At 45.7% G+C, this 14286-nt stretch overlaps 1 protein-coding gene across 1 annotated transcript in view; it reads left to right on the top strand.

Moving 5' to 3' along the window:
- LOC147685106 (uncharacterized) overlaps positions 1-14286 on the top strand; it is a 359065-nt gene that overhangs the window by 112944 nt on the left and 231835 nt on the right. Inside the window, exon 2 of the mRNA XM_086940991.1 lies at positions 2636-8740. Within this exon, the coding sequence (XP_086797117.1) occupies positions 2636-8740 (6105 nt within the window). The remainder of the gene's footprint in view (positions 1-2635; positions 8741-14286) is intronic.

Here is a 14286-nt window from a genome sequence, read left to right as displayed (position 1 = left end):
TGTAGAGCCTCTGTTGCACCTTTCTGCTGCTCCACTACATCCTCCAAATTGGAAATGCGAGTCTCAGCCTCATTGAACCTGTTAGCGGAGTCTGCCTGTGACTTTGCAAGCCTTCGAACTGAGTTTTGGAGCTTCCGACACAAAGTTTGCACTCTGCGACTCTCTTCCCTTGTCTCATCCCGCAACGACATTATAGACTCATAAATCAGAGCTAATAAAATGTCAGTGTTCACTCCAGCAGCAGACTCCTCATGTGGTCGATCTACCTTAGCGTCATTGCTTATGTGGGCTGAGGCTTTAATGTTTAAATCACGAACAGTAGAGGGGCTATCCTCAGTAATATCAATAGAATCATCCTGGCACAAACTGCTTGCCGGGCTCCCTCCTTCAAGACTCATATGCAGGGCATATTGTGATACTAAATCCTCACAAGATGAACGCAGCGACGTTTCGGACATAGAGTAGAATTTCCCAAACTCGCCATCCAGTTGAACATACTCCTCTCCTCCCACTGCTCCTGGCACCGGGGGTAAACCATCACTTTCCCCAAGTTCTTGACTCTCCCCGACATTTATGATGGTTTTAGGATAGGAACCCTCGGTTATATCCGTAGCTCTATCTTTTTCTAATGCTGCCGCAGCTGCCAAAATGGAGGGGATTATTACATTCTTGTCTGCCCCCGTCCCGGTTGCATTAACATTATCACTTGACTGTGCTCCCTTTATTTTCGCTGGTTCCACTGGTGTTTTGGGCTGAGTTTTCTTGCCCATAGCTGTCTTGCCCACTTCTTTGGGTGCACCGTTTTCCCCCTGATCTTCCGAGACCTTCTGCTTCCCCCTTGTTCCTTTGGGAGCCATACCTTCTCTTTTCCCAAGTTTATCGTCCCGATATCTGATACAGTACAGCAGCTATCTCGCGCTGCACAAACTTGCTCTCTGTCCTTTATAAAAAGCACTCACCGCTACAACTCCGCGGGTCTGATCAGTCCGCCCGATAGTGTGGAGCACTCGCCAGCTGAGTTTCCTATCCCAGTGCTTCAGCGCTCCAAAACGCGAAGAATCCTCTCCGACTGCGTCCTTCTCCGTCGCTCCCCCCGGAGGCTGCAGAACCGTGAGCCGCGTCAAGCCACAATCAGAAACAGGTGAGATGAGGGGGCAGCCCGGGTACAGGCTGGAGAACGCCAAACGTCGAACAAGCACAGCCACACAGGTGTTGATGAGTATCCCGCTCAGCTCACTGGGGCCGTGAGTCTGCGAACGCCATTACCAAGACCAAGTGCCAAATGCCGGATCACAAACACAAGTGAGAATTTGATCAGCCATTCACTATCCGGCGTTTCAATTCAGGGGTCACAGACTCCGGCACCGTATGGGTTAGCGTCGTGGAGCGCCTTTTCCGCCGTCAGGTCTCTCCACTGTCGGGGCTTGCAGGGATACGAAGAGTGGTCAGCCTACACGTCCACTCGTGGGCGCCATCTTGCCTCTCATTATTTCATTCTAATAGTGATTTCTAGTTTAAAGCAGAACCCCCCAACCTTATCGGATGGCCTAATTACCAGAGTGCTGTTTACATTGCTTAACATGTCATTTGAGAGACGTTGGTTCTGGCTGCATAACTCCCTTTACCCTTATTGTTACAGTTTTTGTAAGCCTAATTGGTCTGTGTAATCTCTCTCCTTGATTGGTTATGTTCCCTTTCTTAACACCACCTCAGTAGTTTTATGGGTACTTTTAACTTATCATAGTGCTCTAAAATGGTACATCAGTGTTTTGATTTTACTTTTTCTGCCCTTTATGGTTTTTATGTTGTGTTGTTTAATTACAGTATTTTTGATTTCATACTCATTTGTCCTTTGCTTGTTTCATTCAATTCAGCTGTGCCTTGGATCACCATTACCCACAGTCCTGATGAAGATCCCTTAATTGTAATGGGATCAAAATGTCATAAACATTTTCACTCAACCCATGTGGATTATATTACAATTGTGTGTATGAGAAGTATCCATTAGTGATGATACATGTATTATGCACCATTGTATCACTGAATGGACACCGAGCACCTCTCCACCTCACTCAAGTTTATTGATTGGAATAATTTATGATTTACAATTTTAACTATTATATAATGTTTGTGAAATAAGAAATAATTCTGTGCTTTATTGCTTACCATAGGGACCACTGTTACTTATAATACTAGCAGATTCCTGGCCATAAACTAAGGTCGTGTTTGTGTGAAATGCACTTACGTGGGATAACTGACATTATTATGGTTGGAGTTGTGGTTGATGCCCTATGTTTGGAAATGTATGGCAGTACCTGAACTCCTGGTGTACCTTTCCATACCTTAAATGATTTTGAGCAAATGCCTTAATTGATTTTGAGCAAACCATTCAAACAGTGAAAGCCATTTTTTTTATGGTCTTGCGTCTTACTTGGGACTCAAAGGTGGGAAATTGCCTTTTTCTGGATGCTTAGTCAAGCTAAATGTCATAGGCACTTGTAGAATGTAATTAAAAGTTATAATGGTAAGTCGGTTCATAAATTGTGTTTTCATTTAGTTTATTGAACAAACTGTTACTTTTCTGATATTATTCCTAAATCCTACTGATATTTCACTTTCTTTTGCTTATCTGCAGGGTTTTCTGCAAATGCCTCATGTGCATCAACCCCCAGCAGTGACGGTTTCACCCCCACAACCCTAACTCCAGTGCAAGACTCCCCAGCAGTCAGCCCCAACAGTAAACCAGAGTTCAAGGATCAAGGACGCGCCTTGCCCTTTCTAGAAACAAAGACAGCTGATAGGCCTCAACCAGAAGGGGCCAGTTGTGATGTGACAGCAAGGGGCTCTCTCACTGGGGACCTAGTGACTTCCACGCTGGATGACTGTAGTCCATTAGAGGAGATGGTACCAAACCTCCTCGTCTATGCAGGTGCCCAGCAACCTAGGGAGCCCCTGAACCCAGACATGCTGGACACCCGGATTGTAATGGGTGAGGAAACAAGATGCAGCAGTGAGGAGATGGGAGTGGGCGACGGTCTGCTTCATGAAGGCAAAGCCCCTCAGGAGGACATCCCAAATGCTCCACGGTTGTGCTCAACCCTCAAAATTGCCACTTCAGATTTCAGTTCTTCTGTAGAAAGAGGCAACCAGGAAGACTTCTTTGTACAAAACATTGCAGAGTTAGACTCATCCCTTGTGTACTCAACTCAAAAACCTGAAGCTGTGGAGAACAGGCACCACCTAGTGGCCCCACCAGAGAACAATTTGTACTTGCCATTTGAACGTTCAGACAGAGAGTATATTTTACAAGGGGATGTTATTTCTCAAGGGCAAACCTTGGATGCTGATGTGCCTTCACCATCCTTAGAAACCACCAAAGAGTTCCCTTCCGAGGCAATTGAGGCAGTAGGTCCGTCATTTCCAAACAAGCATTTGTGCAATATTGACCATGAACTCTACTTCACAGCTCCCTCAACTCCCATTAAAACAGTGTACTCCCACCTCAAATATCACATCTCCTCAAAGGAGAATCTAAATGAAGAGCAGGCTGACATGGAGAATGATAGTCTCTACTCTCCACCAACATCTCCGTCAGGGTCATACATCACTGCGGAAGGTGGGAGCTGGGGGTCTTCAGTAACATCCAGCACATCGCCTTCGTGCTCCCCAAACCTCATGGCTGAATCAGAGATGGAAGCCCCCGCCGCCTACATAGAATCACTCTCAGAACTGGCAGATGAAGTTGAAGGCCCATTTGACGTATCAAAGAGCCTGTGTCTAGATCCTGATCTGACAGAGAAGGATCTGGATGTAGCTTCTGAAATAATGAAGTCTAGGCTTAACCATGCTGTTGGTAGGCCTCCCAGCAAGAAGCGGGATAGCAAGGACTTGGCTAATGACCAGTCTAGTGAAGACGAGAAAGAAGAAGACTGGGATTTGGATTTTGCTACCTCTTTTCAAAGAATCCACTATGGAAATCCAGGTGAATGCACCCCAACTCATGAAAAGTTCACTGGCATAAGTTATTGTAACTCAGAAGACATTGACTCACCCCTTTCTTCCCTGGGTGCCCATTCTACCATTCCTCAAACTGCCTTTTTAGATACATGTCAGCTTTCGATAGCAAGTACTTCTGAAGTGGGACAAGCCATTGGAGGTTCAAGAGCTGAGAGCGCGTCCTCTTCTGAACTCCCAGATGCTTTTTTCGGAGGTAGTGTTGAAGGAGGTGACAATGACCAGATGATCCCTGCAGTGTTGCTGCCATTCCATGGGAGCTTGCTTTTTGAGGCGGAGTCAGTGGAGATCACACTGTTTCCTCAAGAAGATCTGGCAGAAAATGATGTGATCCATGGGGTTGATGATGAAGATTCGTTCCTTCATTCCTTGTCAGAGACCTCCATGAATGAAGGAGTGGATGAGTCTTTTGCATATCAAGATGACACATCTGAATCTTCAGAGTCTGCATCCTATGATGGGGAGGAGGAGGCGAAGCGTTACACTACTGAGCAGTATGCTGTTGTGACAGACTCTGCAGAGGGCATCGGAGGAGGAAGTGATGATTTCAAACCAGAGGCTTCAGGAAGTGAGAGTGAAATGGAGACCTCTTCTGATGATTCTGACATGGATGAAGAAGGTGCCGTATTTGCAGTAGTGGATGTGGATGTAGAACCAGCTGACCTCTCAAGTGCAGATGAGGATGTGCTGGATGTACATTCACAGTCCGTTGGTCACAGCAAGATACATCTGGCTCTGGAGAAAGCTGGTGAGGGAAGTGTAGCAAATGAAGATCAGGAAGACAAAGTGGGTAGAATGCACCCCAATGCCGAATGTTCACTCCCAGCACTACCAGATGATAAAGCAACACCCACGTTATTGAAACAGCGAGTCCATCAAGAGAGCTCATGCGAGCCAAAGGAAATCTCAGATGATGAATCTGTTGGCAACATGGCTGGCAACACTGCTGAAAAAGGGAAAGACACAAGCTCCCCCCAGGTGTCTAGAGAGGAACCACAATGCGAGGCAAACTCCTTAAATTCTTTTACTTCAGTACCAGATTCTGCCATGATATTCGAATCTGAAAAGGTAGTGCAAATGCAGGAGGAAAGGAGATCAACACCGGACATCTCCGAGGAGCCACAGTCTTCACTGTCAGAAATGGACGAGGCACTAGAAGGCAATGTTCTCAATGCAGGAGAGTGCTTGATCGCCTGCTTTGATACAGATGAAGAATTGGAGACATTCTCAACACTGGAGGTTGCTTCCGGCGACAGGGCAAAATTTGATCAGTTCACTAAGGCGGTTTTTGAAACAGGTGAGAGCAAAGACATGAAAGACCACAGTGGGAGACAACCCCTAATTCCATTTGAGACAAAGCAGGTTTCTCTGATAACAAACCAACTTGTGGTTGAGAAGAGAATGGAATTGGATGGTTCACAAGGAGAAGAGCAACTAGTGGAATCAACAGGCAGAATAAGTGTCATGAATGTGAGAGATACAGAACACTCAGAAAATGCAGATGAAATCAGTGGTTACAAACGAGATCTGCGAATCATGAAACTGGAAAAGAGAGAGGAAGATCCAGCGACTGTTACGGAGATGACATTTGAGGAGTACTTACAGCAGCCAGGAGAAGCACAATTTGAAGTCATGTCTGCAGGTGAATGTTTGATAGCCTGTTTTGACTCTGATCAGGAACTTGAAGAACATTCCTCCTTTGATCGAGCAAATAATAATGACAGCAATGTGCCTGGTCTGCCAGAAAGGCACTTGGGCACATGGTCTCCTTCAAACAGCAAGAGCAAAGAGCTAGAAGTGTCCAACCAAGTCAGTGATACAAAACGACAATCAAGGTTCACAGATCTACCGCCAGTGCCAGCAGCCTGTACTTACTCAATTGCATCTTCAGATATGTTCCAGGGGATACCATATTGTGAATGCAAAGAAGGTGTCAAGGCTCTGAAAGAGAGATTTCCTGATGTGTATGCTGTTGAGAAATGTCAGCTAAATAACTCTGATCAAATTTCCAAGCCACCTGAGCCAGAAAAACAGACCTGTGTTTCAGAGGATTATTTCTCATCGCTTGCCCCTTCATCCTGGTTGCTTACTGTGGCTGTGAACAATAACGAACCACAAGAGTTGTTAGGATCCAATCTAAAGATTCAGACAGAAACTGATTGCACTTTAAGGCACTTTTCTGCGAGGACTCAAGAGGGGAACAGGATTAAAGATCCAAAATTAATTGAGCCCGATAATGAAGCAGAGCCTACCGGTGTTCCTTATAATCTCAGTGTGGCGCAAGAAGAAACAAACCGAAATGTGCAAACATTTGAAATTCAGACTGTGCATGACATAGTTCTGGAAGAAAACCAACATGTATCTTGCCAAGATGATGTGCAGCCAAAGACATCCTTGGGTAAACCATCTCTGCAGACAATTGCTGTTACCCAGGCAATGGGAGATATTTCCAGTCATTCACTGTCAATCCTAGCAGACACACATGCAGACCCACCTAGATCCACAATCATTCAGTCAGCCTTCAATTGTGACTCAAAAGAAAATGAAATAGAAGAGATGTCATCAGATGAAAGAATTTCAAAGACTCAGAAATCAAGGCACCCAGAAGAAAGACATGGCGCCTCCTTGGCGCAGTCCTGCTTCACACCAGACAGGGGAGATATCTGTCACCATAGTAAAAATAGTGAGTCAGGAATGGATAACCCACTAACAAACAGTTCTGTAAGTATCAGTGATAATTCCAAAGATCTAAAGGGAGCCAGTTGTCCTGCACTGCTTCACTCCTCAGAACTCAATAGTAGCCAAGAAGAACACTACAATTGTGAAGATACTTCTGAAATTGCAGAAAGGGCACCCGGGACATGCATTCCGAGAGATATATCAGCAAATGCATCCTTGGGATTCTCACCCCAAAAAAACATGGAGCCTTTTATTCAGAAGAGCTCTTCAGAGTTTGACAGCAACCTCATGTGTGGAGTACTACATATTGGGAAAGAGGTACAGGACGAGCAGCCCTCTTCTGATATTCTGCTTTCAGACATTACAGTTTGTGGTAACCTCCTGGGCTCATCTCCGACTGAAGAACTAGAAGAGGTTTCCCAGCCAGAAGTCTCTTTCCATGAGGCACTCCAAGCTTCACCGTTGCCCACTCATGATGAATCTTGGTCAGGGGATCAAAAGGACACATTTCCTGAGTTTGAGTATGATACCATGAATATTTCTATTTTGTCATCTGATTCAGTTTCGTACAACCCTGCAGCAAGTGGTGTGAAAAGAAGCACTTTACCTACAAGACGGAATGCAGAAGAGATTGACAACAAACAGAAGTGCCAGTTACCTGCTCCTTTAACTCAGGTGGAGGAAAAACATTTGGAAACAAAATGTGTGTATGCAATGCAAAGTCTCATCCAGCAGTCACATGTGACTTCTCCATTGCTACACAATGACATACAGGCAGCTACCCAAGGTCAAGAGGAGTCATTGACATCTTCAGAGAAAGAACAAACTGCTTTGAATATTAATCTAATAGACTCTGGTAATGGCCATTCACCACAAAAAGAAATGGATGTAAAGGATGCTGGCGTGATATGCAGTGACCTCTCTGATAATAAAGAGGAAGTCATGGCAGCCAAAGGTGTCATATTGAGCATTGTTGCTGATTTGGGCTCCTCTGGATTCCTTTCAGAAATCCAAAGAAATGAAGGGGAAGCCTCCCAAACTCAACAACTAAGCCATGAGCAGGATATCACCAGCCTGTTACAAGGCTCCTTTGGTCAGCTGGGGGCTTTGGATCTAGGACTAAGACCATCCTGTCTCAAAGCGGGTAAGCCAACCCAGGCGCTTCCCACGGAGCTGTCCGTTTCAAACACCAGAGACATTACTGAGGTGAAATCCATTGTGGGCTTCAGGGAGTCATTGGAGATCGGCAAAGCAAAAGGGAAGGATTCTGAAATCAAAGTGGGCTACACAACATCAAATCTCTGTGTTGGAAATGTCCAAAGCCAGGAAGCACAAGAAAGAGCATCACCTCAATGTAGCAAAGAGACGGTAGGGGGGAAAGCTGCTCTTGAGCTGAGTGACATCAACATTAAGGTTGCGAATGAGGGCTGGCTGTTTTCTGAGCTCGGGGAAGCTGTTCTTGCAAATACACCAGGAGAGGCACAATTAAGCAAATCTAGAGAAGAGCAAAATAAGAATAGCCCACAAGCAATTAACGATAGCAGGGGGACTTATAAACAGGCAGAGGTAGGTCAACCTGTCCTACCATGCGGAACTGCAATCCATACTCATGGAGCCCAAAACCAAAGCACATCAGAGAGTGTGACGGGGAGCACAGAGCATGCAAGTTCCTTGTCTCCAGAAGGCAGGTATTCTGATTCACCGCACACAGAATCAGACCTCCCCTTGTCTTCGAAGCTGGACCCTCTGCAGGGAGGTGATGTAAAATGGCATCATCCATGTCAAGAGACTTGCACTGACCCAGCTACCCTCCAGGACATACTTGAGACTGCTGCCCCATGTAGCCCCAGTGTTTCTTTTCCTCAGGGCTCAGATCATGCACAAGTGCCTCCTCATGTACTATCCTTCGTGTCACACCGATCGGTGGACATTATACAAGAGAAAAAGGCTTCCATGGAAGGTCCTCTTCCTGAAGCAAGGGTAATCCAGAAGGACATTTATAAAGAAAAACAGGCATCCCTCCTAAAGGATTCCAAAAAGTATTCAGGTAATTTCATTCTGTCACAATAGATTATGTAATTTGAAATGTATTTCTCATCCATTCATGCTCTGAAGTTTCATGCCAGTATCTAATCTTACATGCCATCAGGTAAAAAGCAGCCAATGCCAGGAAAAAAAGTGGAGTAAAGAAAGAAGATGCAGCTCTTAAACGAGAAGCCTTGTTGTCACTCACTTCTTGACTTTAGGGAGGTGAGGTGAGGTTCAGCACACATGTACCCCGGAAGAGAGGTCCATGACCTAGATGTAGCTACAAAAAATGATGTCTCTAGGGGTATGCTTTGCACCCTACTGCAAAATTCTGAAGGGGTGGAATGGGCAGGGATCCTAGCAGACTAGCGATGGTGCTTACAGTTTTTGCTCAGTTTACAGTTTTTGCCTAGTTTTTTTTGCAGGTTGTTTCATCTTGGAGCACATGACAGTGAATAGAGCAGCTCACAGTGCTTGTTACATATTAGGTCACCTACTCTGTGGGCCAGGGACCTAACTCTTCAGTCAGTGGGGTGGGTCAAACATTTAAAGCAATGTAGGCAGAGATATCTTTATAGCTAATATGAGGAAAAGAAGTGCCAAATTTCAGTTTAAACATATTAGTCAAACACAATCTTAATATGAGTGACAGGCTGGAGTCCGTATTTATCCCTAGATTCCTCACTTAGGCTCAGTTGTTTGGTGGTAAGCCTACCTGCTGAGGCCATATTGTAGATGGGCGGCGTTTGATCCATTGACTTCATATTTCGATTTGTGACATGTTTATTTTGTTGTTGTTAGATATCATCCATTATTTGACTTGGCAATATTGTCCGATTGAGTATGAGTCAAAGTCAGATGAGTTTTCATACCGAAGTATGATTTCTTTATTATCTGCATAACATTAGCACTTGAAATTGAACGAGCAGATTCGGTGCAAAATAGAGCTACTGTAAATGTTAAAGAGGGGTAAAGATGTTGGGTACATTAGTTGTGAATAATAGAGCTGGCACGAAGGGAGTAGTCAGATGATGATCTGTCTGATAGAAAATATTCATTTTATTTCATTTATGCACCCGTACCCTGATGTTGTCAAGTCTTTGTAGAAGGTTGTGATGGTGAACAGTATCAAAGGGAAGGAAGAGTGCAAGTAATAGGAGTACCAGCACTCCAGTTTTAATCCACTGTTTTAAAATGATCCCAAGCGGAAATCACTGATGCATCTGTGCCTCAGCCATAATTGAATTTGTTTGGAAATGTGATAGCAGGTTCGTTTCTTTGAATTTAGGCATATGTTTTGAGGCAGATCTTTCAATCTTTCTAGCTTTTTGACTAAAAACAGTTTGTTATTGGATGGTGGTTAGAAGGAATTCTCGTCTCAAAGCCTGTTTTATGTAAGGCATTTGGGGCATATTTATTAGAAAAAAACGGAGCAAGGTGCCTCAATTCATCTTGCTGTCCCCAGCTGTGTTGTTAGGAAAGTACAGGGATGCATCGTATTACAGCAATACGACGCATCCCTGTGCTTTCCTCTGCGTTGGCGCACAGTTGCCTGCCTAGTGCCAATGCACCATGGTGCAAGGATGCCAGCATTGCATGGAGAGTTCTTTATGTGCAGGAAGGGACACCTTCCTGCACATAAACAATAATTGATGTAGTTTTCCTGGATGTACCATGTTACAACGCATACCGTTACAACTACCTACTATTACAACGCGACCATTACAACGCATACCATTACAACGCATAGCGCTTTGAGGTGCTGGATAGTGGTAAGTATAATTTACTATTCTAACTCCAGTCCCCGTGGACCCTAGGGAAGGTGTTGGATAGTAAATTATACTTATTCCCTATCCTAGAGCGCCCCCCAGCGCAATGCGTTGTAATGGTATGCGTTGTAAAAGTCGCGTTGTAATGGTAGTGCGTTGTAACAAATGCGTTGTAACAGGTGTATACCAGTTTTCCTACTTGTATGTGGAGCAAGATGGAATCAGCGTGAGTGCGAGCTGCTCGGCTGCTCACGCCAGACGTGTGAACGATCGGCTAGCCGCCCTGCGCCTTACGATGCGATGCCGGTCTGGAGAACGCTGAGAGCACAGAGAACTCTGAGAACACTGCGGCTGTCCTCCAGAGGTCCCAAACCTTTGCAACTACACTGTGGATGTGGGATCTTCTACGAGGCAACCCACAAGGCTATTCCTTACAATTTTACACTGTCATCGGATCCCCTTGTCTGGCCCATCTTGTGCGCTATAGTGGCTTTGACCTGGACCTCGCCGCTTATAGCACCTTTGGACCCTTCAATCACCCACGGGCTCAGTGAGAAACGGACACAGCGGCTGCTCCTCTCATCCAGCAAAACAAACAGCCTTGACATGAGTGCCTGGGGACGCGGAAAGAAGGCAAACTGAAAACATAAGCCATTCCCGAGCCAAGAGAACCCAGGGATGCTGCATCAACGGAAGGGGTTGCCAAATCCAGGCAAGAGGTCAGTGCAAACAAAAAACTGTTGGGCAAAACAGGGGGAGCGGGCCGCTCAAAGACTCAAAAGATTCTGTACCTATGCAACCCCCCTAGCGAAAAATTTTATGGGAACCAGAGCCCAATCCTCAGGTACCACTCCTAAGACTCTTGCGCTCGCCACTGAGAATGCCCTCATGGCTCCACTAGCCACGCCGATCACATCAGCATTCATACTAGGCTCACAGCAGAAGGCTTGCTTAGCAGTCAACCAAGAGACTATCCTGGATGAAAATGGACCCAGGGAAATTTCACGCGTTGACACTGACACCAGCATCAATGGCGCCCCTGTTGGGCTACCTGACTCAGCTTTGAACTTAGACACCTCTCTCTGAGTATCTGCTATTAACCACCCAAATGGGGCTGCCACACAACAAGCACTCTCAGCTCGGCCCTCTGTTGTACAGGAACAGGGTAATGGCTCCAGTGGTGGTAGTCTTGGCACCCCGCTTACAACACCAGAGACGCAGATGGCAGGCATAACCAACTTCATCCAGAGCCTAGAGGTTCCCCCGGAGTGCAAGCCCCTTGGACCCCTGAAACAGGGCCCGAGCATTTCTATTCAGTCTCTGACAGCACACCTACCTCGTCAGGTGAGGGAGGGTCCGACGCAAGTGTAGGAGACAGCAAGGTCTCTAACAAGGACACTGGCATGGTCCTACAACCAAATAAACCCAGAAGTAAGAGCAAGCGGCGCAGCCAATTGAAATGGGACTATTCAGACTCTCAAATGTCCTATCCTTTGGAAGAGGACGATCCCAGCGCAACGCAGTGGGGGAGTACAAAAAGTCTGCATGCAGACACAGCCGAGCCCTCCCTAGCTTTTATCTTAGCTTCCATCAAAGTGTTTCAGGAGGAGATTCGGGCAGATAATTGCGCTGCCAAAGGTGCTGCCAAAAAACTTCAGGGCGGTCTAAGACGGCTGAATAAAAGCTGTACCGACGTAAGCGACCGTGTCGCTATGGTGGAAGCACGAACTGAGCACTTGGAAACCGAATCCATGGCAACTAAGCAACAGAGTAAGTCTAATACCGCCTGCCTGATAGACTTAATGTCCAAGATGGAGGATCAGGAAAACCGGCACAAAAATGGCACAGAAGTTTCAAGGGCACTTTTTGGCAAACACATATCTCCATACTCACTTTCCAAATTTTCGGTCGAGATCTAAGGTTTCCTTTTAATACTTAGATGGCTAAGATGGATTCACTTAGGATTGTTTCTCCCAACATTTGCAGACCACATAGAGGGCTCACAGAAACATCTACTAGACAAGTCGTGGGGGCTACCACACAGGGCGCCGCCAAAACAAAAGGGGTAGGAATCATGGTAGACAGAAGACTTTCTCTCAACAATCCCAGTGTTAAATCAGATCTACTGGGCAGATGGGTAATAACCGAGTGCCAACTTCCCTCTAACCCTTCTTTTACCCTCTGCTCACTATATGGTAGTAACGTCGATGATCCAGGGATCATCAACTTGTTTACAGGGGAACTAGCTCATTGGCCCACCCCTATCATCCTTTGTGGCGACCTCAATATACATCTGCTCAGTAACTGGAAAACTGATAACAAATGGAGGTTGGAGGTACAAAGGCAGAAAGCCCCTAGTATTTCAAGCTTTCGTCAACCTAGCTCAGATCCACAGACTAAGTGACATTTGGGGCAGTTTAAATCCTACGCAGCCCAGCTACACCTTCTTTTCGGCCCCGCATCACACTTTAGTTAGACTAGATTACTTCTTTGTTTCATCTTCACTTCTCAGCAACTGTACCATTGACATGGCACCTCGCTTTATGTCAGATCACAATCCTCTCATTTTAAACATCAAGGGATTTGGGAATTGGAAGGAGGTACCAAGATGGAGTTTTGAGAAAGCCCTTTTACAGGAGCAGGCTATCAGGTACATACGCAAGGTTGGATCCAGGAATTCCTGGAAATAAACATCGGTACCGCCTCAACGATGACTGTCTGGGATACACTAAAGGCAGGGGTCAGGGACGAAACCCTGAGGTTCTCAGTTAGGAAAAACAGGAAAGAGAAGCTGCTAGTTAGCGATCTGCAGGGAAAATTTAGGAGAGCAGAAACAAAACTGGTCCAAAAGATGAAAGCAGGACAAGATATTAAACCTGTCCGAAAAGAGGCAGTTCTTGCTAAAGCATAAATAGGGGCAATTTTTGCCCAAAAAAATGCAGCTAAGTGGGCAACTTTACAGGAAAAAAACTACGAGTGCAGTGATTGCATTGGGCACCATCTGGCCGTCAAGACCAGGCAACAGTACACAAGAAGTGAAATACCTGCAATCAAGCTAGCTACAGGGATTGAGGCCAATGATCCTAATGCTGTACAGAAGGGATTCCAGGAATTCTATACCGAGTTATATACGGAGGAGAGCTGCAGTGTGACAGGTACACTCGAAAGTGAGATAGCTAGCTACCTAAGAGAGATTGATCTTAGACAGCTTAACTCTGATAAAAGTGAACTGGTTGAACTTACATCTACTTGGGACGAAATTATGGAATCCCTATCAAGCTTGCCAGATGGGAAAGCCGCAGGAATGGATGGCAGTCCTGTGGAATTTTATAAGATCTTTGCCCCTCAAATTAAATCAATCTTCACAGACGTGGTAACCTCTATCTTCAATGGGGCTTCCCCTCCCTCTTCCTGGTCGAATGCTAGAATATCTATATTTCCCAAAAAGGGTAAGTCTCCATTGGAGATGAGCTCATACTGACCCATTACTCTCATCAACTGCGATTCCAAAGTCTTCTCCAAAATACTGGCATCTAGAATATCCTCTGTAGTTGAATCCTTAGTATCAGAATGGCAGCATGGCTTTATTCCAAAAAAAGGCACCACAGAACATGTCAGGCAGGCCATCACCCTGTTTGACGCAGCGCAGGCGGCTGGAGACCTGATGTCACTAACACTGCTAGATGCTGAAAAAGCATTTGACCTGGTCTCCTGGCGGTTCTTGTGGGCGGTTATGGGCAGGATGGGCTTCGGGCCAAGACTCACACAGGCGGTACAGGCTCTATATCTTAAATCA

The sequence above is a fragment of the Lissotriton vulgaris genome, chromosome 10 (genome assembly GCF_964263255.1).
Source record: "Lissotriton vulgaris chromosome 10, aLisVul1.2, whole genome shotgun sequence".
Classification (NCBI taxonomy): domain Eukaryota; kingdom Metazoa; phylum Chordata; class Amphibia; order Caudata; family Salamandridae; genus Lissotriton; species Lissotriton vulgaris.
The sequence above is the reverse complement of the archived record's forward strand: the minus strand, read 5'-3'. Positions and strand labels throughout refer to the sequence as shown.